We start from the raw sequence: 26,917 nt of genomic DNA on the forward strand, positions 1-26,917 counted from the left end.
AGCATAGAGTTTTATAAAGTATAAAGTTTTCTATCAAACGTACAAAAAATGTTGGCACACAAATTGATACGTCCTGCCTCTTTGGCGGAATTTCTCCGACTGCATAATTACCCCATTATTTCCGAAAAGAAAAACATACTGCGGTCATATAAATTAATAATGTATCAGCGATATAATTTCTAAAAGAACCAAAAATAATATAATTGTATGTTTAAAAATTGTTAAATATATCTATTTTTGAAGTTATACTTCTTTAGGCGCATTTGGAAAATCAGATCAGAGTGTATTTTTCTCGTGTGACATGTAACACATAATTTATTTTTTCACACAAAAATAAACGCACTCGATTGGATTCGAACCATCGATTGTTCGGTTATCAGCCGAACGCATTACCATTACGCCATAGTATGATACTCCAATCGTGACGATTATACAGTATAATATTATAGCTTAGAATTGTTTCGTTGCCTAGGCAGCGAATTTATTATTGTCGGCCATTTACAATTCCTTACGTAAACAAACTATTAAACTTAAAATGTATTACTTTAAAAATAAAAACAACGATATGTAAATAATTATATAATTTAGTACTATAAGTTAAAGTGTACAGAAATAAACCAACGGCGTTCCAATAAGCGGTCCTTTTTCCTGAGTGTGTAATTTAACAAGATAATTAAGAGCTAGTCGAAGAATCTAGGTTATCACAAGTTTTGTTTTTGTTTTGTTACGCCAAAGAAGTATAACTTCTAACGCGCGTACATAAGTACACACACCGATTTTTTAAAAAATATAAATTCATATTAATTAGGTTGGCAAAAAAATGTGCAAAATTTGTTTTTTTTTTATTGTCTAATACTGGAATTGATAACAATGTCCAGGATTCTAATGCCTGTGCGTACATATTCCTACATTTATTAGACATTTTTGTTATTCGTCAAATTTAGTAAGTATGTAAAACTGTGCTGCACAAGGAAACTGTTTTCCGTTTCGTGTCTCGATTGTATGAGATAATACAAACAAAACCACAAGATATATTATTATAATTATGTAATTATTATTGATGTTAGTGAAACCGCAATTTAAATTTTTATTAAAATATTCGATTAAAATGTTAATTTATTGTTGTTTTTCCATTTGTTTCAGAATTCTACAGTTCAGCTGTGATAGAAAAGTAGACATTAGATTAACCAAGATAATATTGTGCCATTGAAATAACATGACGAAGTGAGATATACTATGCTTTAAGAGATATAATATACTACTATCGATATAGCATATAATGCATAATAGTATAGACTTAGTGAATGTTAAATATCACCATTACGGACTTTAAATTAACTACGATTTAAAATCGACAATAAATATTTTTAAGACATTAAAAGCGGTGTTGAATCGAATTTGTTCATGCAGACATAGACAATTGTATTTTATGCGAATGCATTTCATTTGTGAACGGTTCGTTATATTTGACAAAAAGGACGCAGTCAGATACGGAGATTATAATGTCAGTGTATTTAAAACAATGGACAGTTCCAGGACGCCATTGATTTGATGTAAATAAAATATTCTATCGTAACCAATATTCAAAGCTATAATACAAAATTTTAACAAAATTATTACACATAAATTTAACGCCGTGTGTTGCCGCATATGTTCAATTAAATTTCCCACAGTGTACGAATAGATCTCTCGTTAAAAAAATTAATTATTTCATTATAAAAGTCCGTGTCCATATTATATAAAAAAACCCATTGCTTATGTAAATATCTAAATAATAAATTATTTAAATCGAATTTATAAAGTTTTTTTTTATATCACGGTTCTGTGATAATTCGTGAGAATATTAATTTAAAGAACATCCGTTGATAGGTACTAAACAATATTTTTTAAATTATAATAAATCGAATTTTATTTGGGTGAATAAAATAAATTATTATTCGTCGATTTAAAGTAGTGCCAATTTTAAAGCACGCATTATAAATTAGTGACCGTTTAATATTCATTATAAACACGTCTAAGTTCCTTAATAATATCTTTTAAAAATAAATTATTTTAAAGCCTTTCGGTAAATCATTCAATTTAAATCTCTCTGTACACTGTGTTTTACAGCGAACGAAATAATTAAAAAGCGGGATCACTGATTTCACCCAAGGTCAAAACCGAGGCAAAGATCTCTCTCGAAGCGGGCGCTGTTACCAGCCTCACCGTGACAGAACCAGAAACAATGGTCACTAAAGTGGAGCAGAATCGAAATGGGCACGAGCTGGCGCCTTTGAACACCAGGGCGAACGGGGACGGGCACCATGGGGTGACAATTGTGCTTCAGGGGTCAAGAGGGTCTCTTCAGAGGGCGGACATGGACGAGCCTCCCGAAGACAGGGCGGCTTGGAGCGGGAAGTTGCAGTTTTTCCTCTCGATTATTGGATACTCTGTTGGACTTGGCAACATCTGGCGGTTTCCTTATCTCTGTCAGCAGAACGGAGGGGGTGAGTTCAATTTTAATAATTTTCGGATAATTTTACAAATGTTAAGAAGCACAAGCAATTGACTTGCTAATAATGGACACGTTGTTTCACAAACGAGCTTGCTTATAGACAGATCAGAAACAGATAAATTAAAAATATATGTATAATTAACTATTTCTTTTATTCAATGAATAATTCACAAGATTTAAGAATATATCATTCTGATTATTGAACATATATAATTTAGAAAAACACTTTGTGAGAGAGTATATTATTATAACCAATAGAAAAAAATCTTTTTGAAAAAAGTAAGCCACCCCGGACGGGAATCGAACCCTGCATCTCCACGGGTTTACGCCCCATTCCGTTGTAAAGATTCCGTTGTTTAAGAAACAAAAATCGATTGCCAAAGTAGCTTGATTTGGAAGAGCGCTGTTGAGTAGGTATTAAAAATGACCAATAGTTAAAATTTGTCGCAATTAGTATGTCACGCCGTAGCATATAGGTTAAATGCGACGGAATGGGGCGTAAACCCGTGGAGATGCAGCGTTCGATCCCGGTCGGGTGGCTTACTTTTTTCAAAAAAGATTTTTTCTATTGGTTATAATATACTCTCTCAGAAAGTGTTTTTTCTAAATTATATATGTTAAAAATATATGAATGTAGTTGGAAAACAAACTGTAAAATAAATAGTCATTATTGCACTATGCGTTTATGCCAATGTCTCATAAGGCATCTATAGCCATTTACGAGGGGGTAGGGGCGGGGTGACAGCCCTAGCCTGTGGGTCCGGGTTTAGGGGGATGGAGTTATGATGGGTCGGCCACCTAAGAGATATTAATAGAAGACAAAAACAACTTTATTTAATATTGAATTTTGCTTGTCCATCCAACTATTATTTTATTATGAATATTGTATTATCATCATACCGACTATTTGTATCGTCGCTGTGATGTATCGATATTATTAATATCGTTACTATTTTTGCCGATGGGCAAAACACATAGGTACATTGTTTCAATACATTTAAAAAGAAAATCAATCGATTTTTGATTAAAATTTTGTGTATCGAAGATAATTTACTTAATAAGTTATTTTATATTCTAGAAATTATACCTACCCATTTATTTACTTTTAGATTATTTTTTACAACGTTTTTATTAGCTCGTATTCTTATTATTTGTCCGGTGGTTGTTTATCCAGTGCAAATCTTGCAATCGGTTTTTAACTACTTCCCAACTAGCTAGACATTTGAAACTTTTAGAATATATCAGAACACGATGCCAATGGATTATTTTAATACTTTTAGCCATCTTTAAGCAGAATTGAATTCATTTTCAGTTAATTCTGTTTTGTATGAAAAGTTATTTCGGAAGAAATCCGTAATCCAATCCACTATTACTGGTTGCTAAGTGGGTGGTCCTAACAACTAAATTATTAATATATACGTGCGTTACTATGGAAATCAAAATGACAATTCAGTATTCTATATTTGTTTGTTTGTTTTTTTATTTACTTCATATCAAGTACAAGTTTGAGCATATTGAGCATAATAATTGAACAGAAAATTTAAAAACGTTGTATATAAAAAGGTCTTTTTATCTTGTAATTATTTATTATTTAAATATGTTAAATATAAAATTTTGTTTCATGAATAGTAGAAAATGTGCATTACGATAAATAAATCATAAATTATCTAAAATAAATGAATCGGCATCTGTAAAGGACGACACAAACGGACACTAACGATCTTAATAATTATGCTGTCCATGCACATTCTATAACCACTTGGTTAGTATCCAAAGTTTCAGTCGCATGCCAGGTCTACATCGCTATACTCAAAGTGCGTAGTGTCTGAATATGGGGAATGTACAGGAAAAATAAATACGAGAGGCTATAAGTAGTAGGCGGGGTAAATGCGGAATTAAGCGCAAGGTTTGGTGAACCCCGCTACCTCACATCGCATTAAAAAAATCAATATACTTAAATATTTTTTTCAAAATCGACCCCCATACTATTTTCTGTGTACTAACTTCTGTGTACTAACAAAATACGTTTGCAAAGTACGTGGTACAAAATTTTACCTCTGAGATCCAGATACTGTAATCGTCAACAGGCCACCTCTCGTTGCATCAAGATGCATTCTAAGTTGCAACACGTCGTTAAATTTTCCATTTGCTAAGTGCACTCTGGCACTCTCGCCTCCCGGAAAATCTTCCGCCATTATTGAGGGGATTTCAGTACGTTGTAAACAATCTGTTTTTATTTCTGAACAATTTTACGAGCCAGTCAATGTGATGATTCATTCTAAACGAAATACAAGCGTATTCTTGACAAGTGTTTAAGTTTATCCCATATTTTTCAACACTCGAGATCTGTTGCTTGTTACTCCACACCCGTTAGGTTTTCAGTTCCCATTAATTATGTGTTACCTGGTAACGCAGTTCACATGTTTTTCTTGTTTCCAAATGCATCCCATTTTAATTTCCAACTGGAGTTTTTTTTATCCAATTGGAGATTCTATAGAGATGCCTTGTTATATTCGGGTTTTACGGCTTGACCGCCATAAAATACCCTGCTTCAAAATATTGGTCCACGGTGATGGCTTTTACATTTTATTTATGTATCTGTTTTGTGCTTTCAAAATATAGCATTCTAATTTTTAAAAAAAATATGCCAAAAGTTTGTAAATATACTTAAGTATGTGTTTTTATGTAACAAATGCTGTTTTTCAATGCATTTGTCATCCATGTAAGATTGTAAGAGATAACTTGATAAATTGACGCATTATAAAGATGGTTGATATAACTTATACTGAAATAAATACGGTGACGACCACAGCGATAAGACTTTCAATGGTTTCTTCCTTGGTTGTAATAGGAATGCACAGAATACTATCAAAATGTATAAAATCTTATTTGCCATAGGTTGGTAACTATAACAGTTTCTAAGTAAGTAACATTTCTTAGATAGTGTGGGCTATCGTAATGAAATAATATAACATTATAATCTATTAAACAAAAATCTAAATTTAAATAGGTTCAGGCTACTGATATATTATATAAGATTTAAAATGGCTGTAACTATACTTCCAAAGTTTTGGCTGTAACCCTACGAATTATTATGTGCTTTACCTTTTAAAACAAATTCGTCATAAAATGTGGCACGTGTCAAATCAAATAGCCAATTCGCGTGTATCAGTACACGAGCGGCACAGATTCGCTAGTGTAAACTGTTGGAGATTAGAGTAACTGCACTTACTTGTCCCCGTGGCGTGATTGGCAACACATGGAAACTAGGAGTATCACGAATGGTCGTCTCAAGGGTGTGACTGGAGTGACCTCAATCAGGATAAATGCTGGTTAAAGGTTGCGTCCTTTTACAGAAAACATTTCAATGATTTCTTACAATTTAGGTAATATGCTTGGCATTTTGTTGTTGTACAGTTAGTATCTACAACTTACATAATATGTACTTATGTAGGTATTAACTACCTTAAGGTCTTTAGATCTCACTTTAGGTCATAAAAATCACTTCTTTATATACCTACATACTCCAATTATATGCTGTAGTACTAGTAATAGGTTTATTATAATTTGATTAATCTATATAGGTACTTAATTACATATTACACGTCATGGTCACAGCAGAACTAGAGTCCTTATTCTTTATGATGGCGTTCACGTCACGTCGCTCGCGGAAGGAAAGCATTGTGTCATCGCGTTCGATTGTTGCATGTTTTCAATGTGAGGGATCGAGAGGGAATGCTGTGTTAAGATGCTGAAGCGGGGGGAAACCGCACGCCAGCTTAAAGCATACGAACTCTAGTAGGAAAAAATCATATAAATAAACTATTTGGGTTGCAAATATATTTTGATAATGATTTCAGATAGATTTTAGAATTGTTAAATTGGCAACTAGAGAAAAAATAATATTCACAGGTTTAACAGTATTGTTAATAAAAAAAGAAAAATGGCGGCTTGTTTTCGCATCTGAAAGTCTCTGTAAAGTCAGTCAAAGCACACTTGAGTGTGAGGCAACATTAGTCTTGGGTGTAAACGTAGGATCTCGTGATACTCTCAATTAAGACCGAGTGTGGTGCAGGGCGGTTGGTTTGGTGGGGTCTATGTTTGTGCTGTAGATAAAAGCTTATACGATACAAAAGCAGAAATACGAGAAGGAAAGCGGATATTAATATGCTATGTGCCCTCTCAAAATGTCATTATTCATGACTATCAGCATTTACGCATGCGTGTTGTCTGAATCTTTAGGATTATGACCGTTCCGAGGATGTGTTTATAGCCCGAAACAGCTGTCAACATAAATAACTCATAGAGTTAATGAAAAAAACTTTGTTTCAAATCCATTATAATGACGTTCTACCATGTAAAGGCCAGTTCAATCATTCAAGTATTATTTTAGGTACCTACGTATATATTTTTTATAATTAATTTAATCGCAGATTGCTAAGACGCTTTCGCTGTTGAAACGGTGTCACACGGAGGATTCACGTATCCGATACTGAGTATTACTAGAACATGTTGACGCGCGTGTTTGAACATGTACCGTTTTAAAAAAAAGATTTTTTTTCGGTTAGGTACATGTTCAATGTCTTACTCCCTACTTCAGTTTTAGTTTGTCAATTTATGGCTACGGCCGTATGTTGTAGCTTAACCACTGGGAAATGCAAAAAAATGGTATATTTCAAAAAAACACTACCTTATTCTTAGGTCAATAATTATTATACAGCAATCATTATTCATAGGATGTTTATCACATTTGAACGGTCAAAGACATAGCTTATAATCAGTATCTTTATAATTATCTTCAAATGTGTTAATCTTGCCGATTTTTTGAATAATAAAATGCCTAATTCTTGTCAAATTTGGGATCACAGAGATTATCAATATAATTTTATATCGTAAATATTTCACTATAATAATGTCAACATAAATTATACTGATGGTTTTATAAATGCGTTTAAAAATTAATAAATATAAAAAATCTTAGCACCACTGCACATTTATGTACTGAAATATGACTATATTCTAAAACAGTAGAGCGAGTGGTTTAAACCAGTGGTCCGCAACCGGTGTGCCGCGAGACGATGCTAGGTATGCCGCGATGCAATAGCCAAATTTGAGTACATGGCTAGTAATATATTTGAGCACCTGCATGAACTTAATAAAACAATGCAAGGTCAGAATGAATATATCTTGACGTTCTCTGATAAATTAAAAGAATTCAAAAATAAACTCGAACTTCGGCAGAAGAAGTTAAGACAAGGATCTCTACAAATGGTCCATAGGAACTACCAGACCACCATTGAAAACAAGCAATCAATTTTGGATCCGTCTCAAAAACATTTAACTTTGCTGCAAAATAAATTTCATCAGTACTTTCATACAATTAAGGCTGCGCGCACACGGCAAAGCGAAGTTTCGGATTCATCCGCCAAACGACGTTTGCGTTTTATTTGCGTTTTATTTGCGAGCCGATTGCGTTTTAAATGCGTGTCAAATGCGTCAATATTTCGACAATGCTATCCAAGAGAAAACACGGTTTTCAAGGGGATTCATAAACGCCTTTTTTTGAAACTGCACCCTGCTGCGAGAGTATTTATCTTTCATTACAGTGGCGTACAAGGGTAAATAAATCAATATAAAATCAGTACGTAATATTGCATTATACCTACATTTATTTTCCCACTATTGCTTCTTTTGGAGCTGGACTGTTTTATATCGAAAGCGTTTTGAAAATTACCTATTGTTGAGCCTATTATATACCATCATAATCAATACTATCGACCGAGAGTACTTGATGGAGTTTGAATTTAAATTCTAATTGATTTAAGTTTTGTACTATTATTATTTATTAATACAATAAAAAAAGATAATAAGTTAATACACGAAGAAAGGGTAAAAACCTTATTACCTAGATACCTACTAAGTAAAGGATTAAGTACAAAAACATAATATTTTGAATATTTGCAGTATTCTAAAAACCTGTTGTAAATACTATTAATACATTCGGTAGGTAAGCAGTTTTACAAAATACTCGTATTATAAAAAGTTGTGACACAGCACAGCTATGAGAAGAAGTATTTCACGAGAAGAAAGGCTCGCCATATCTATACGGTAAACTAAACTATTATTATTTATTTTGTAGTATGTACTTATTTAATTAATTTTTTTATTAGTTGACACTGTCATCTTCTATAGATACACTAAAATGGAAACGGGTACTAATAATAATATATTGAAGTGAGAATAATGAATACCCACCTACTACTATTGATAGGTATGTGCTTGTGTACTTGTATCGGTACAAGTATATTTATATTAATTATTGTTTTTTTGTTATAATATATTAGTTGCGATTAATTGACAATAAAATTTTGATAATGTATCTATTTAGCCGCTACAGTACCATATTATTCAATTACATATTCAAAAAAAGTTGGTAGTTATGAATTCAAAACACCTTTCATAAAAAAATAGATTGAAATATTAGTAGGTATACCATCATCAATACTATCAACCGAGGGTACTTGATGGAATTTGAATTTAAATTCTAATTGATTTAAGTTTTGTACTATTATTATTTATTAATACAATAAAAAAAGATTATAAGTTAATACACGAAGAAAGGGTAAAAACCTTATTACCTAGATACCTACTAAGTAAATGATGAAGTATAAAAACATAATATTTTGAATAATTTGAATATTTGCAGTGTTTCTAAAAAAACCCGTTGTAAATACGATTAATACATTCGGTAGGTAAGCGTATTAAAATGTCATTTCTCGTAAACAATAGTTTTCTCGTTGTGCAATATGTTGGGAGTTTAATAATATTAACTAATGAGAGATGTCACCAACTGTAACTACTCACTAAATAAAAAAAAAACGAATAAACAATGTTAAGGTATAGTTCGTAATATGCAAATTTAAATAATTTTTGATGAATACCTATATACCTATACCGAAAATATTTATATAAGTACTTATAGATACGTATTGAATTACCCACCTACCTATTCATATTATTATGAAATACATATTTAAAATAACACCATTCTTTTGGGAAGAATACAAGTAGGTATGCATTTGGTTATATTCGATATTAAATAAGTATGTATCTTTAATAGAATCATGCCTCCTTTTTAGTAGTAGAATCTTTATGTAGGTATCGAATCTATAAAATATTTTTATTAAATTTAATCTGTTTTTAAGCGTGAAGGCTCGCCATAACTATAAGGTAAACTAAACCATTATTATTTATTTTGTAGTAAGTATGTACTTCTTTAATTATTTTTTTTATTAGTTGACACTTTTATCTTCTATAGATACACTAAAATGGAAACGGGTGCCAATAATAACATATTGAAGTGAGAATAATGAATACCTTCCTACTACTATCGATAGGTATGTTCCTGTGTACTTGTGTAGGTACATGTATATTTATATTAATTATTGTTTTCGTGTTATAATATATTATTTGCGATTAATTGATAACAAAATTTAGATAATTTATCTATTCACCCGCTACAGTAAAATCTATAAAATATTTTAATTAAATTATATCTGTTGCTCTACATTGCATGAACGCCACTGAAGCAATGGAGTAATTAATTATGTCATACAATACGTGCCATGAATATACTACCTACCACATGTTCTTTTAAATCTTCCCATTTAGGCCAGGACCGAACTTTTGAAAGCTGAAATTTATGGGGGCGCGTATTAAGAAATATTACTGATTAACCACATAATTATGTTCAGAAAGGCCTAATAAATTTTATTTACCAATGACAAACTCATGACCGGATGAGTGGGTATTTTTCATTAAAAACTTGGGTATAATGTAAAGGCTTAAGCCTACGCAATCTGCACCTAGCACATTGTCATATATAATAATATGAAGAATGTTAAATCTCAGTCGGTTCCATGACAAAACAGGACAGTGACAAAACAGAACATGACAAAACAGAACACCTGGAGAAAACCTGGCTGTTCTGTTTTATCATGTTCTGTATTGTTATTGTTGTCGAAGTCATGATGAATTGTTTGCAACCAGAAAGATTCACTTGAATGATTAATGCTTATTTGGACTATGTCTGCATTTGCGTATAGCTAACAAAAATCCGCATGAAAGTCATTAAAAATAATTTCTACACTATGAAAATATCATCAAATTAAAAAACGCTTTCGATATAATATAACAGAATTCTATTCCAAATCAAGCAATAGTGGAAAAAATAAATATAGGTAAAATGGTAAAAAAGAAATACTTAATAATTATGTAGGTAATGTTTACATATTATATTTTTATATTTTATTTATCTTAGTTCGCCACTGGCGACAAAAAAAAGGTTTTTTTTAATTCTTCGGATAGTGCAATAAATAAATTCTTACATAATAACACTAACGGTGAAAACAAAAAGTACTAATATCCATAATAGCTATAAGTTGGCGAACACAATAAGGCACATATTGTATGACATAATTTATTACTTTAGTCCGAAAAAATTAAAAAAATCTTCCTTCTTTCTTAATTAGTGTCATCAAGAATTTCACAGTGGCGTTAATACAATGGGGAAAACAGATATAATTTAATTAAAATATTTTATAGGTTTTTTGTATATAATTTCTTAGAACAATGTAATATATTATTATACCTATTGTATCTTTTATTAAATAAACATTTAAAACATATTATTCATAAACATTTGAAATATCTCCCCTTAAAATCTGTTCATATTTCCAATAGAATATTATTGCTTAGAATTCAATAGCTACATATTAAAAAGATAGCTATTGTAATGAGACTATATCAGGTAATTTCGTGTTAGTGTACCTACTAATATTTCAATCTATTTTTTATGAAAGGTGTTTTGAATTCATAACTACCAACTTTTTTTGAATATGTAATTGAATAATATGGTACTGTAGCGGCTAAATAGATACATTATCAAAATTTTATTGTCAATTAATCGCAACTAATATATTATAACAAAAAAACAATAATTAATATAAATATACTTGTACCGATACAAGTACACAAGCACATACCTATCAATAGTAGTAGGTGGGTATTCATTATTCTCACTTCAATATATTATTATTAGTACCCGTTTCCATTTTAGTGTATCTATAGAAGATGACAGTGTCAACTAATAAAAAAATTAATTAAATAAGTACATACTACAAAATAAATAATAATAGTTTAGTTTACCGTATAGATATGGCGAGCCTTTCTTCTCGTGAAATACTTCTTCTCATAGCTGTGCTGTGTCACAACTTTTTATAATACGAGTATTTTGTAAAACTGCTTACCTACCGAATGTATTAATAGTATTTACAACAGGTTTTTAGAATACTGCAAATATTCAAAATATTATGTTTTTGTACTTAATCCTTTACTTAGTAGGTATCTAGGTAATAAGGTTTTTACCCTTTCTTCGTGTATTAACTTATTATCTTTTTTTATTGTATTAATAAATAATAATAGTACAAAACTTAAATCAATTAGAATTTAAATTCAAACTCCATCAAGTACCCTCGGTCGATAGTATTGATTATGATGGTATATAATAGGCTCAACAATAGGTAATTTTCAAAACGCTTTCGATATAAAACAGTCCAGCTCCAAAAGAAGCAATAGTGGGAAAATAAATGTAGGTATAATGCAATATTACGTACTGATTTTATATTGATTTATTTACCCTTGTACGCCACTGTAATGAAAGATAAATACTCTCGCAGCAGGGTGCAGTTTCAAAAAAGGCGTTTATGAATCCCCTTGAAAACCGTGTTTTCTCTTGGACAGCATTGTCGAAATATTGACGCATTTGACACGCATTTAAAACGCAATCGGCTCGCAAATAAAACGCAAATAAAACGCAAACGTCGTTTGGCGGATGAATCCGAAACTTCGCTTTGCCGTGTGCGCGCAGCCTAATGCGACTGGAGACAAAACCCTTTTGCAACTAATGCCGAAAATTCTATAGAAGCGATTTTCCTATAAATTCGAGAAGAATTTGTTGAATTGATAAATGACGGGACGCTAAAACTGAACTTCGCCGATATTCCATTGGCTGTTTTCTGGATTTCGGTTAATAAAAAATATACTCGGATTTCAGACAAGGCTATCGCAGCTTAGTTCCCATTGTAGAGTCAAAAAAGTCGCCTGCGGCGCTATTTTACTACCTCAATAATAATATTTTAAAACATCTGATCGTAGGATACAATTATTATTATTGTGTCATATACTCGAGAAATAATTATTCCTAACCCGACAACTAACTATAATTATATTAATATAATATAACCATACGAAAAATCGGTAAACATAAAATCAATACCATTAATTTTGCCTCTAACACTATTTGAAAAACGCTATTTTAGATTATCACGCTGTCTTTAACCTTGGCGATAGGTAGGGGGTCTCGCCAAAGATCTCAGGATGTGGGGTCCATGTTTTGGGTTATAAATTGTTTTACGTGTGGTGTGCCGCGGAATTCTGGGAAGAACTTTGGTGTGCCGTGGGTGGGAAAAGGTTGCGGAGCACTGGTTTAAACGAATACTATTTTATGTAATAAAAATACTTTATGCAGTCATCAAATGTTTAAAATAAATATAAAGGATAATAAGGCTTCAAAATTATATAAATAGATTATCTACTACGTTTAAGGAATGTCCAGGATCATGCTTTGAAAATAGAATAAAAGCTCCATTTTGACCCACGCTGAGCACGTCCGCCCCATTTGATCTAATCTTGCAAATCTATCCAAGGTAATCAGGCAAAGCGGCGTATAAGTATAAAAGTACCAAGTTATGAAGCGCATACTTACCGTTTAATTTATTTATTAGTATACAAATTCACGACGGGAAAAACAATGAAATATAAATGGAATCAGTATGCATAAATACAAAAATTATAAAGTAAGTAGTTAGTAGACCCTTTTCTAAGAATTTATAAAACAACGTCCACTCATACTCACCTTAAAATCAATACCAGAAGCGATTCGGTTGGACAGAGTTGTTAAACTCTGTATCTGTCATACATTATGTACCGGATACGTGAACTCTAAGCGATGATGCCCACAGAACGCGTCGGGCGCGCGAAGTCCACGTATGCAGTGTTTATTCATAACCATAATACGTCTCTTCCCGCGCATTACCCTTCACCTATGTTATAAGCGGCCCAAGCAGCACAAAATAAATATTATTACAGCGCCTCCATAACAAAGCAATAAAAATATTATATTATTTCGGGGCTTGTAATTAAAATTTACGATGACATTATTCAACCAGCGATAAACTGAACACGCAATAAAATAAAACAATGACTTCTCTGTAATTAAATAATTGCTTTCCGCCCGTCGATCGACAATGCCTCGCGCAGCGTGTTTTTACTCGCTGTGTTGAATGAATGGACTCCATTGTATTTTCTTTCATTCGTATTGCCGAGAAGCGGCGATTCGCGAAAAAACGATGATTCATGCGGCGCGCGCGTAAAATGCGTCGTCAAATCCAGTGGGCGCTGGCGTATTTGATTACGTTGTATTTTCGTTGATTTACGCGCCACTTGTAGAAATTTTGCGCGAGCGCCGCACTCGCTGCGTCAATGGGCTTTATGCCTAACGCCGTTTCACGGTCTTCCGAATCCTTCATTCGAGGTGACGGCGGACCGTCGGACATCGGAATCTGACAGCCGCTTTTACACGTTCCGTATCATCATTTTTCAATCATCCGAGATCTTTCATTCCGGCGTCCAAGAATTTTACTATATCGGATCAACGAGTCATCAGTCGGCTGGCATCGAATACATGTCATATTTTGTATTATGCCATATTGGAACATAACTATGTTAAACTCTACTTACTATATTAAACTTAATTACTATATAATTATTTACAGTAAAAACAAAACAATGAATCAGTTGGTCGTTGGTGTGCGTGTGGATGGGGAGCCGTACTAAACACCTGCCAGCCGATGAGCGCGTACTCGTAGGCATTCGTACGTATTCGTACGCATACAATCCACGAACCGAATCATTGTTTTGTTTTTACTGTACATTCATAGTAATGACAAAACAAGGAATTAGTTGAAATGCAATATTTAAATGAAAAATGTAAATTATACTGTTATTTTACGCCAAATATGCCAGAAATACTAACATTTTGTATGATTCATGCAATATTTTTAGACACAAAAATGTGGCAACACTGAGTAGTATAATATGATTGTTGGTTGTACGCATCACATTATTATAGACGAAGCATCTGGGGGAAAAAATGACCCTCACTTTTTTGTCGGGTCTGCCGAATGGCATAATCTGTTCTAACGCCATTACAATAAAGGTGATATTGCTATAAATTTCCGATGCTTTTTGTTGGGTCTGCCGAATGGTTCGGTTCGAACGGGTTCGCTCAAATGAACATTGACACTAGAAACACTGTTCTAACGCCATTACAATAAAGGTCATATTGCTATAAATTCTCGATGCGTGATATCGCATAATGGAAATTGCGTGACGTCTGAATATATGTGTGCGAATGTCGCTATGCGCGAATTTACTTGCTAGCTACTGTATTGAGTGCGTTGTCCAGTCCATTAATAATGTCATTGGTTGTACGATATCGAACGAAGTGGAAATACATTGTCAGTCATGTACTTCCGTCATCCGATTTCGATTCAGACCGTAGGAAAACGGCGTTGGTGTGAAACCGCTCTTAGTTATGACTCATTGTACTATATCATTTAATTAACTAGGATTACATCAACATTATTCGTTATATTTTCATTTAAAATTTTAAGTACATAAATTTAACGAGTAAAAACTTATCTCTGAAAACTTTCAAATTTCCTAATGAATTAGTATTGTATGAAGTTTGTTCTATGGTGCTTATTCAATTTCTAATTACGTAAGTGTCTCGCTACCATTAGCGATGCGAAAATAAAACGGAATAACAGCAATTGAAGATAAACTTTACTGTTAAATTCTCCATTAATATAGAGTTTTCATTTAATATAGGGTTCCTAAACAGTAAACTGCCAGCGGAGAATTGGGCCGTCGAGACATCAGTGCAAATCCCGAGAGACCGACTACTCCCAAATGTATTTTTTTTTCTAAACATTTATTTACATTTTAAATCGTGAATAACGCGTGTCTCTATATACCAGTGATTTCCTACCCTTTTCATCTCACGGCACACTGGATTATAACTAGAGGGTAGTTATGATATGTCATTTTTTTTATCTCATTTAATGGCGACCCCACAACGTACTTAGTGCGGGTGAATTCGTAGCCACAGGAGAATTAATATGCTGTATGTTGGCACGTTGAAAGATGGCGACTATCAACTCTTGTATAATCGTCATCTTTGGCCACTTATTTTGATGTTATCGTTCAAACAAAATAATATATGGCATGTACTCCGTCACAGGACAGTTAGTATTGCCAAATATAGTTATATAATATATTTTTAATATTAAACACTATCGATTATTTAAGCTTCAATTACATTGAGCTTCTTTACGAGCTGTTTGTTGGCGAATTTGCAATCTTCCTGTAAAGTCGCCCAGTGTAATCATCGAACAAGCTAACAAGCAGGTTGTAAACACTCTAACGAGAAAAGTTGAAAGCCGGTCAACTTTACACGCTACACGCCGGCGTATGGGCCTACTGCGTCTGCACAGTAGAGCGCAGTAGCAACCTCCCGGTAAAAAAACGAACTACGTTCTGTCAAAATAGTCGCTGGCTTGTGGCTTCTCAGCGAATGGAAAGTTTTGTGTGTAATCATCAAATCGCAGTAGCCGAATCGTCCGCTTTTAAATTCGTAAACAAACAGCTCGTAAAGAAGCTCAATGTAATTGACGCTTTACGTAAGAGTAGTAACCAAACGAATTTATGACCTTTTTTCATTGAAGTTACTGGCCCACCAAACCTCACCCGCTCCGCATCATATCCGGTCTTAATCGGGCGTATCACGGGACCCTACGTTTGGATATAAAGCATCAGTATTTTTGATTAAGGAGCAGTTATCCAACACTTGATCGCCATGCAGTCAAGTGGGTTTTGACTGAATTTACATGACTTAAAAAAATGGTAAATACAAAAACTATTATAAAATTGCCGAACGTCTTCACGTTGATAGTAGATATGACGCCACAATTTTCTTAAATGCAACAAAATTGGCCTCTGTCGCGACCGGGTCGGACGGTCTGGTGGGTTCAACCGACTTAAGCAGTCTTTTATGTACACGTTTTAGGATATTCCCAGAGGATGTGGTTTGGATTCTGTATTTCTCCTACCTCATGTCAGAATATAATATATAAGTTCTGAAGCAAATTGAATAAAATCCTGTGACTCAATTTCCTTACAATCATTCGCACCGCACTCCTGTATGGCGCGGAACACTGCTTGGGAATCACTATAGTAATTGATAGTTCAAATACAATATCACATCGCGTTATAGATATAATTTAACCGTGATGGATAGATTCAATGTGATGACGTCATTTGTGTCTCTTATTAAAATGTAATCATGAAGTGATATAGGTCAGGGGTGGCTAACTTGTTTGTCAATGCGATTTATGTTTTACGCATAAGAAATGAATTTTCAAAAACGTAGGTAGAAGGAAAAATCTGTATACCTACTAAAATGTTGAAAAAATATACCTACATAGATGCATTTGGAATCGTGTGTTTCTTCTTATTAATATTACAGCCTGGCGTGTACTTAGCCGCCCCAAGTAGATTCCCCCGCTCTCCTTCTCAATTCGATCACTACTCACTCGCAAGTATATTTGTAGACCATCACGAAGTCGCTGACGCTGGGTTCTGATAAATCTGACGACGTCAGGCTTATTTAGAATCATATTAAATCCTACAACTAAAAGCATATTGATGATAAGTCTATACCTACCTTCATATATTGGTTTTCTGTTGGTGGTCACCAAATTGCACTAGGTACATCTAGCTAGACATTTAATTCAATGGCCCCACTAGTGACGTCCCGTAGGAGTAGGCAGGGCATGCGTTGCATAGGAGCGGCACATTATAAAGGGCGGCAAATGAAGAAACAAATACAAATACTATAACTTAGCAGTGGCGGTTTTCCATGAATCGAACGGTTGCTTCGTTAGAAAGTATCGACATCTTAAACAATAATCGAAGCGTGAAAAATCCTGACAACATGACTAGGTATTCCTGTATAGTGTATTGTAATATTGATAGTTATTCAGTTAGCGCCACAGTTTCCATTTAACAAGGAATACAATCTGCAGATGATGCTGATTAGTGTTTAAAATTCAATTTAACCTTGCATAATCCCAAACCATAATAGTTTTGGTATGCTATGGGCGATACGACAAAAATAGTGCACACTTTTTTAGTCATACTTATTTCTTGTTTTCGTTGAATTACGAATACATATTACTGACAGTGTTGGTAAGTTTTATAAAATTCATTATGCCCTGTCTAACCAAACCATAAAAGATAAAAAATACTTTTCCATCTATAAAATATCTAAAATTATGTTTGAATGAAATGAAATTTAAGATATTTTAAAGATAAACGAATATTTTTCTACTATTATCTACTATGGCTTGGATAAGGCAGTGTTTAATTGAATTTTAAAATCTAACAAATACTATCTACGCATTTTAGTCTTATTTCAATGAAAACAAATACGTTTGACTGACAAACTTTATCGATCGAATATTGGATTTTCCTGACAGTGCCGGAAGCCATGATGTTTTTAACCGTAACCCATCATCTCTATTAAGATTTCGATGGCCTTCTTTACAAATCGTGATAAATATCCCTTATTACTACCCAGCATCTTGGTTTCGAAATCAAATTTGTGTTCTGTGTCCATCGAATGCTTGGCACCGTGTAGTGTTTTGGTTCACTCACACGATTTTTCACGAAGTTTTGCCTATATACTTATACTCAATACAGGTAGAGTGTATAGTTCATGTTTCCATCACTTTCATCTTTCATCTGTATTTACCTGTTTTATTTTGGAAGAATACAATATGAGAGGATTTTGGCGGACTAAAATCTATGCAGCATGGAATCGTTTTATATTTAACAAACTTCACCCATTTAATACGTCGATGATTAAGAAGGAATATAATATTATTCGATATTGCTAAATGAAATACATACGACTACAATCGATAAAAAAGAATGATTTGTGATCGACCAGTTGATAGCGATTGACCTGTTGGCCATGCCTGATATAGTCAATCAATATGTTTACCAATTATAATATCATATTTTCTCAATTGAAAATACATTGTCAACTCAATTGAAATAATGTTTTAAATAATTGGCATTAGTTCTTCTTGTCAAATGCAAGCATAATGCCCCAGTGACAGCGTTTTGCGTGGCGGAGTGTAGGTACATCGTGTAGCGTGCATATTGCACTTTCAGCGTATTGCCCCACAGGACGTCACTGCGCTGTACTTACTACTTATACATAATGTGTATTTAGGCACAGTCTTATAATTTTTGATTTTAGTAGGTAATACTTACGTTTTTCTAATTTCTGCATTAATGTAATAAGAATCAAAATAATAAACTATGACAAATAAAAATGTTTCATGGCTTTCAGGTCCATTGATTGCGGTCATATACGTTAGGATAAGTATAATATTAAAATCTTAATTCTGCAGAATTATATGCTCAGACAGTCATATGCGATATTTTCTTCCGCGAAAAAACTACGAGGAATGCTGTTATACATCGCAGTTTGGAGAAAACCGTTTTAATTTACAGGGCTCTAAATGGATCGGATCGCACCGGAGCGCCGTTGCGATTCATAAAATCTCCGAAATTATCGCTCCGTCTAGTGATAAAATTTATTTGACCGTTTGAGCTAGATATAGGCCATGAAATAATTATAAAATAATTACAAGATAAAAAGAACTTTTTATATACAATGTTTTTAAATTTTCTGTTGAATTATTATGCTCAATATGCTCAAACTTGTACTTGCTATGAAGTAAATAAAAAAACAAACAAATATAGAATACTGAAATGTCATTTTGATTTAATTTAGTTGCCAGGACCATCCACTTAGCAACCAATAATAGTGGATTAGATTACGGATTTCTTCCGAAATCACTTTTCATACAAAACAGAATTAACTTAAAATGAATTCAATTCTACTTAAAGATGGCTAAAAGTATTAAAAGAATGCATTGGCATCGTTTTCTGATATATTCTAAAAGTTTCAAATATCTAGCTAGTCGGGAAGTTAGTCAACAATCGATTGCAAGATTTGTACTGGATAAACAACCACCGGACAAATAAGAATACGAGCTAATAAAAACGTTGTAATTAGATAACAATGTTAACATTTTCGTAAGTTATCGAGCGCCCCGGTTCGTAAAAGTTTCCATTTCGAGTGTTGCTCATTTACCAATGAATGCGACAAAATATTCACCAGAATCACCCCCGCCATGTGCTACAAAGAGTTTTCCTGGGTTTTGTAAGGTGGTTTTATGTGCCCTTGCCGAATTCAAATCAGCAATATCCGATGCGGGTAGAGGCATTTTTCTCAACCGGTAGAATTTTATTTTGTGTTTGCATTATGTACCTACGGGTAGTTTGGGTGCCAACGTCATTAAACAAACATACATAGTAAATGCGTGGTATCCGTAAAGGCACATAGAAAAAAAACTACAATATATCCATATACCCTAAATATGATCGAAAGCACACATTCCCAACTTTTTTCGAGTCGTGCCCCATTTTATAAAAGCCAAATGACCCGCGACCCCGATAAATTGTAAAAAACCTATTTAATATAGTAATTATAATAATAGTATATTATAAGTCTTAAGATATGTTTAATTGGTAGAAAGAGTAACCGGTTAACCAGATTCAAAATTCGCGGTTAAGTTTTCGTTAATGTTAACATCATGTCATTCTAAACATTTAATCGGTTTCTTGTTTTGTTTTTAAATGAAGAAGCGTTGAAAATCCACTCTCGCATAGATAGATACGTAGAAGCAAATGGTAGTAAAACTCGAAAGCTAAGAATGATACTTAGCACACCAGAATTGTTTAAGAATTGATTCTAACGTGTGTGCTTTGGATGTGTAACACACACATTTTAAAATAAATAAATGCAGTTGGAACCTTGTAAAATTACTATCTCTGTAAATTATCAGCAGTTAATTCTGAAAATAAAATATGTCTTAATTATGGATAAAATAAATACTGTTTTGTTGGTTGAACCTTGTCATACTAGGGGTGCGATTTGGTTAAAAATAAAATTTTTTGTGTACTGTTTCAGCCGGCGACCACAGAAAACCCTTGGCTATCTCACTTGGGGTCGCGACCAATAAGTTGAGAACCCGTGTTCTAAAGGAAGTCAAATTATGTATGTTCGTAATTGTTCACCAACCGGATTGCAATTTATAATTTTTCCACGAGACGGAGCGGTAGTATCGAGAATTTCACGAATAGGAACTGCGCTCCGGCTCATTTCGAGCCCTGAATTGGTTGAGCTAATGGTTAACCACTATTTCTTCTAAAAACCTCTTAGGAAAGCTCTTCGAGCGATGGTCGAGATCCAAATCGGATTGTAAACCGAATAAAAAATAAAAAAAACCCGACGTTGACATGGGTTAGGATTTATTAAATTTACGATGACAGTATTTATCCATATTGTTCTTAAAAGGTACACACATACCATCAGGCTTCAGAATATCCAAAGAAATTATTAGTATATATAGATAAAAATGTACATTAGGTATTATATAAAGAAAGCTCTCCACGTGGCAACATACGCACGAACTTTGATCCTCTACGCGCGAGAGCTTCCATAAACCTTCGCTTAGTTTTTGTATAAGCTTTCCCAGCCCGCCCGGAAAAGTTATAAACCCTTTAAGTCGCGTTAAGTGAAAAAATCATATTTCTTCCATTATTATTCGATATGACGTATTGAGAAAGAAATGAGTAGGTACGTAGGTTACAATATCCGAATATTTCTTGTGTGAATGTGAAATTATCTGAAGAACAATATAGTTGTAAAATACATTTTTCTCCTCTTAAATCTTGCATGTTTATGTTTCACCCATGGCCCCCACAAGGGAGGGGGCTGACAAGGCTCTAGCTTTGAGGCCCGGGCTTAGGAGGGGCCCGGCGTGGCAGGTCGACCAGTTAAGTGAGAATGTAACACGTACGTTGATAAATTAAATAAAAATAATATATGTATATATATATCAATTAGTATCTACATTTGTTTCACGGGAGACTTACCAAACCAATCCCATAATTTGTGACCCCAACGTCAAAACCTCAACGATTCGCACACATGTTTATTTTTATTACTGGTACGTGTACGTGTTGACAGTATCGAGGGCCGCTATCACTTAAATACCTACATTTTATATGATTATTCACCGAAATAATCATGGTTCATTCTAGTAAAAAATCGGCTTTAAGATGGAATAGTGGAGCGTTATATTTATTTATAAGTGCTTCTGGCTTTGGTGGCCCTAATTGAAGAAAAAATACATACAGTGTCTAATGCAGGGTTTCCCAAACTTTTTCTGAAATGGAACACTTCGCAAACCCGGAAATTTTAACGGAACACTTCGTTTATTTTGTAGGTTATTTATTAGCGCAGCTAACCTTTCTGCCAATTTTGGCAACTGTCGTTAAACTGACAAGACTTGTCAGCCGGTCAGTTAAAAACAATATAGGCACCCCATCTTTTTCATGCGCATGGTGTGAGAAAAGATGGTCCTTCGTCTGTACTTAGATCGTGGCCCCCACATCCCGAAGCGGGCCCCCAGGTTAGGATCTTTGGTGGGCCCCCTACTTATCGCTAAGGTTAAAGGCAATGTGACGATCTACAGTTGCATATTCCAAATGGTGTTCGAGGTAAAATTAAGAGTATTTTTAGCGATTTTTTGTATTTTTAATACACCCACTTTTATGTTGATTGCGCAATAATTATGGACATGTCAAATATCGACAATAGTCAAAAATTGTAAGTATGGCAAAACCACATACTATTAAATTTTAGTAAGCTTGAAATGAAACGGCACCGCAGTCGACATTTGTTACTATTAGTGCATGTTTGTGATGTGTGTTTATCTCACTTGGCTGGTCGATCTCTCACGTCGATCCCCCCCTTGTGGGAGCCATGACCTATCTAGATACTTGACGTCATAAACATCAGTGGAGATTGATCATCACTCGCCTTTCAATATGAAGTAGATTCTTTAAAATTATTTTAGTTTTACTTATTTTATTTCTACTTAGTAGAAGATCTTTAAATGTGTTGCAGTGTATAAAACCTTTCCAAATGGTCGCGGAACACCTATTCAGGTTAGGCGGAACACTGGTGTTCCGCGGAACATAGTTTGGGAAACCCTTCATCAGTTTCAGACTTATCTTTAACAATATAATTTAAATAAAAAAACCCACAAAAGTTAACCAATAGTGATATGAGAACCTCGTATGGTATACAGAACTCAAACACGCACAGTGATAATTGATTTCTTTCCGGTCCCCCTATTATGAAATGAGTTTAAACGCGATCTTTTATCATTTTGCTCGGGAAGCTGTGTCAACGGAGAAGTTTTAATTCGATAATCTGTCAACAAGACGTTAAAAATTTGCGTACATAAAAGAAAACAGTTAACGGATAAAGTCCGCAGAAACGAGTAAAATGTGCAAACAAGCTTATTCAAAATACTTACCTCAGTAGCATAAAAAACTCAGGCCTTAAGGTATTAAATTGTTTCGCTACCCGCGGAAATTCCTCGTTTATGTTGCATGTTTTATAAAATACATTCTCGGATTTTTTAAAAGGAAATCAGCGGTGTTGAATGTTAAGACTAAAGAAGTCGATTTTTTTGTGTCTATGGAACACCAATGTTCCGCGGATTATAGTTTGGTAAATTATCACACTGCCCTTAACCTTGGCGATGGATAGGGATGCCTGCCAATATCCTGGCCTGAGGGACCGCTTGAGGATATGGGGGCCATGATGATGAGTATTATTATACTCTGTAAGTGTATAACGTCTCTGTTCTGACAGAACACACTAACTGGAGAATACTAGTTTTGAGTAATTTGACTTTGAAGTTGTTTAAGTGTTTGAAATGGTCTATCATGTGAGTTTATTAAGTAATCGTAAAAAGGATGACTTTAAAATAAAGACTGTTTATTTATTAAAATGGTTTCCAGACGGTAAAGTTTGAAATAAGGAACATTTTGGTATAACTAACTCAATATGTATTTTTTTCGAATTAGCGTCTTCTGCCAGAACAGTGACTAAAGTGGACAGCGTTCGGCGGGGCGTGAGCGGTGTGCATAACTCAAACGTTTAAACAGTTTTTCGAAATTTTCTCCTGCTTTATTTTTGATTCCACCACCCTCTGAATCGTTCCAGCACCCCCCCAGGGGGGTGATATGTCCACTTTGGGAATCGCTCAGTGAGTCTATTATAGTTCATGAAATTAAAATAACGACATTATGTCAACCAGATCTCAAAAATGCTTGTAGTTATTTAAGTCATGTCACATGTGTTTCTAGATTTAGATATTAAAACAGTTTATACGCCAAATCGTGATGGTATGCGTAGTCGGTTAGAAAATGCATTATTAATTTCATTTTCACACTCCTGAACGATAAGAATAATTTTTATGGCAATTTCAATGTCGATCGCGCACCACTGATAGCGGTTTAATTTTTAGAATTTGTCGCAAAGGTCGGCAACTAGGATTGCCACTTTATTTTAAGCCCACACAGAGAAAAAGTTGACAACCTTATACAATAATAAATTATTAATTATAGTCCAAGTGGACAATAGACTTTAGTATCCATAATATGATTCATCTACTTGAGACCAGCGCTCGAAATGGACGATTAAACGAACCGGGGCATACGATTATTTTTTTAAGAATGGTTAAAAATATTTTTGTAATAGATGTATGCATTATATGGAAATATACCTACTTTCCAAGCTCAGATGGTTAAATGGAGAAAAGCTTATGGCAGAATGTGTAAAAATTTACGAACTGCAGCCCTATGTTCTAACTTGTGATATGAAGTCACCCGACGACATTACGTAATTGTGATGTCAGCCAATACACGCTCGAGGCAAGCCGCCCAACGCACACGGCTCACCATAGATATTATTATGCTGAAACACCTATTTGTGTATGGGGACAATGGATAACGCCAGTATTTTAGTAGCGTTAATTTCTCGAATGCTATTATCACTCCGGTAGTTACTTCATATGACATCATTGTGACGTACTACCGGAGTAATGTCATGTCGTCGGGTGACTTCATGTCACAAGTTATAACATAAGGCCCCTGAAATGTAATATTTAATTTTTCCACGAGATGAAGCGATAATGACAGAGATTTCACGAACAGGAGCTGTGGGACAATAGTACCGACATGATGTTAGCCCCGGAAGTGGTCGTGGCTACAACTCCACACCTCCATAATCTGGTACTTCAAGGGCACTGCGTTTGTTCTAACGTGGTCATATGCTTTCATTGATAGGTGATTCGAGAATCACGTGGCTAGGGATTTGACCTATTATAATTTATTGTTCGGATAATTACGGTTATCTTGTGTTGTTTCCATTTATTTTAATAATTGTAGTTACAGAAACACAGGTGCTCATTTTCACGTTATCAGTTCACACGTTTTACCCCTCCAAGTAAATTACCCAGACTAAGATTTGACTTAATCATAGGTGCTTATTTGTTTTCATTGAACTAAAAATACAATTTGCAGATAATGCTAGTTGGTTTTTAAAATTCAATTAAACCCTGCATAACCAAACCATAATAGTTTAGGTAATCTATTGGCGACCCGGCAAAAATAGTGCACATCCTTCCTGTCATACTTATTTATTTATTTTCGTTGAATTAAACATACATGGTGTTAGTTAGTTTTTTTGAAATTCATTAAGCCCTGCCCATACTAAACCATAATAGTTTAGGTAATCTATGGACGACCCGACAAAAATAGTGCACATCCTTCCAGTCATACTTATTTCTTTTCGTTGAATTAAGAATACATAATATTACACATGGTGTTGGTTAGTTTTTTTTTTTTAATTCATTCAGCCTGCGTATACTAAACCATAATCGATAAAAATATTCTTCTATCTAAGTATACAATATCTAAAATGATGTATGGTTTAATAGCAATATTTTAGATATTTTATAGATCAACGAATATTTTTTGACCATTATCTACTATGGCTTGGATTAGGCTGGGTTTAATTTATTGATCTTTTTAAATCAAAAAACACTATCTACACATTTTAGTCGTCGCTCAATGGAAACAAATACGTTTGACTGACAAAATTTAGTGTGCACTATTTATTTCGGATCTTAACAGCCTACCTCCACCCTTCGCCACTGACGGACTATGATTCCGGGACAATCCCAGGAAAATCTGGACCGTTGGCAACCCTAGTCATGATGCGTTATAAAAAGAAAACTTGAATAGCAAACCTCATAAAAATTGTGACCGCATTGACAGCCCTGCCTAGAGTGTATAGGAAATGACCTTAAAAAGTATTATTGCAGCTGCACTATTTATTATCAACGCAGTGAAATGATTAGGTATACAATGTTGAAAACTAGGTAACTAGGTTTACGCGTGTCTAGGAATATAATTCAGGCGTAGGTATCTACTTGTGTAGATCCATTAAAATGCATTTAAGAATATCTACGGTTAGAATAAGATTTACTGTAGTTTTATTTATGGTAGTAATAAATAAAGCATTGGTTCATACATTAACATGTTATCTTGTCATCAACTAATTAACCCATGTTTATGACAGGGTGAATTTTTCAGGATCAATTAAAAAATTGATATAACTTATTTATTATTCATTTAATTCAAATAAATCCTTAAAATATTTATAGGTATTGAATTATTCTATTATTTATTTATATTTTAAGTTAACTTTGTGTATCAGTGGAATCAAGAAAACGTGTAAAATATAGTTTTTTGGTTTTTCAATCCCTTTTTTTATACAAAATGACATATTCATGATAGAAGTAAATGATAAAAGAAAGATATAAGTACCAAAACTGGAGCTAAATAATATTATAATAGGTACGTTTCAAGATATTTAGACGATGGAGGGCCATTATATGTTTTTTACTGCCTTAAACACCCGATACCTACCAAACTTATCATTATTTTGACAAATTTAAATAAAAATAGATTTTACAAATCAAATTATTCTTAAAAAATATATCGGACTCTATATAACTAACATCATAAAATGATATCTAAATCTATTATTAAGTAATTTTAACTTTAAAAAAAATCAAAATATGATTATAATTGTTAGATTTTCACCATGTCCTGCATCCCTGGCGCCGATTGGGTCCAATATCCATAAAAACAAACTATTAGGAACTGACAAACAGT

At 33.7% G+C, this 26,917-nt stretch overlaps 1 protein-coding gene across 1 annotated transcript in view; it reads left to right on the forward strand.

Annotated features, from left to right (window-relative positions):
* Positions 1–1,867: 1,867 nt before the first annotated feature.
* Positions 1,868–26,917, forward strand: part of LOC147077978 (sodium-dependent neutral amino acid transporter B(0)AT3) — a 103,291-nt gene continuing 78,241 nt past the window's right edge. The window contains exon 1 of the mRNA XM_085940188.1: positions 1,868–2,486. Coding sequence (XP_085796314.1) covers positions 2,225–2,486 — 262 coding nt within the window. The 5' untranslated portion in view covers positions 1,868–2,224. The remainder of the gene's footprint in view (positions 2,487–26,917) is intronic.

Source organism: Rhyacophila brunnea, unplaced genomic scaffold (genome assembly GCF_057557595.1).
Source record: "Rhyacophila brunnea isolate RB1 unplaced genomic scaffold, BYU_Rbru_1.0 scaffold_12, whole genome shotgun sequence".
Lineage (NCBI taxonomy): Eukaryota > Metazoa > Arthropoda > Insecta > Trichoptera > Rhyacophilidae > Rhyacophila > Rhyacophila brunnea.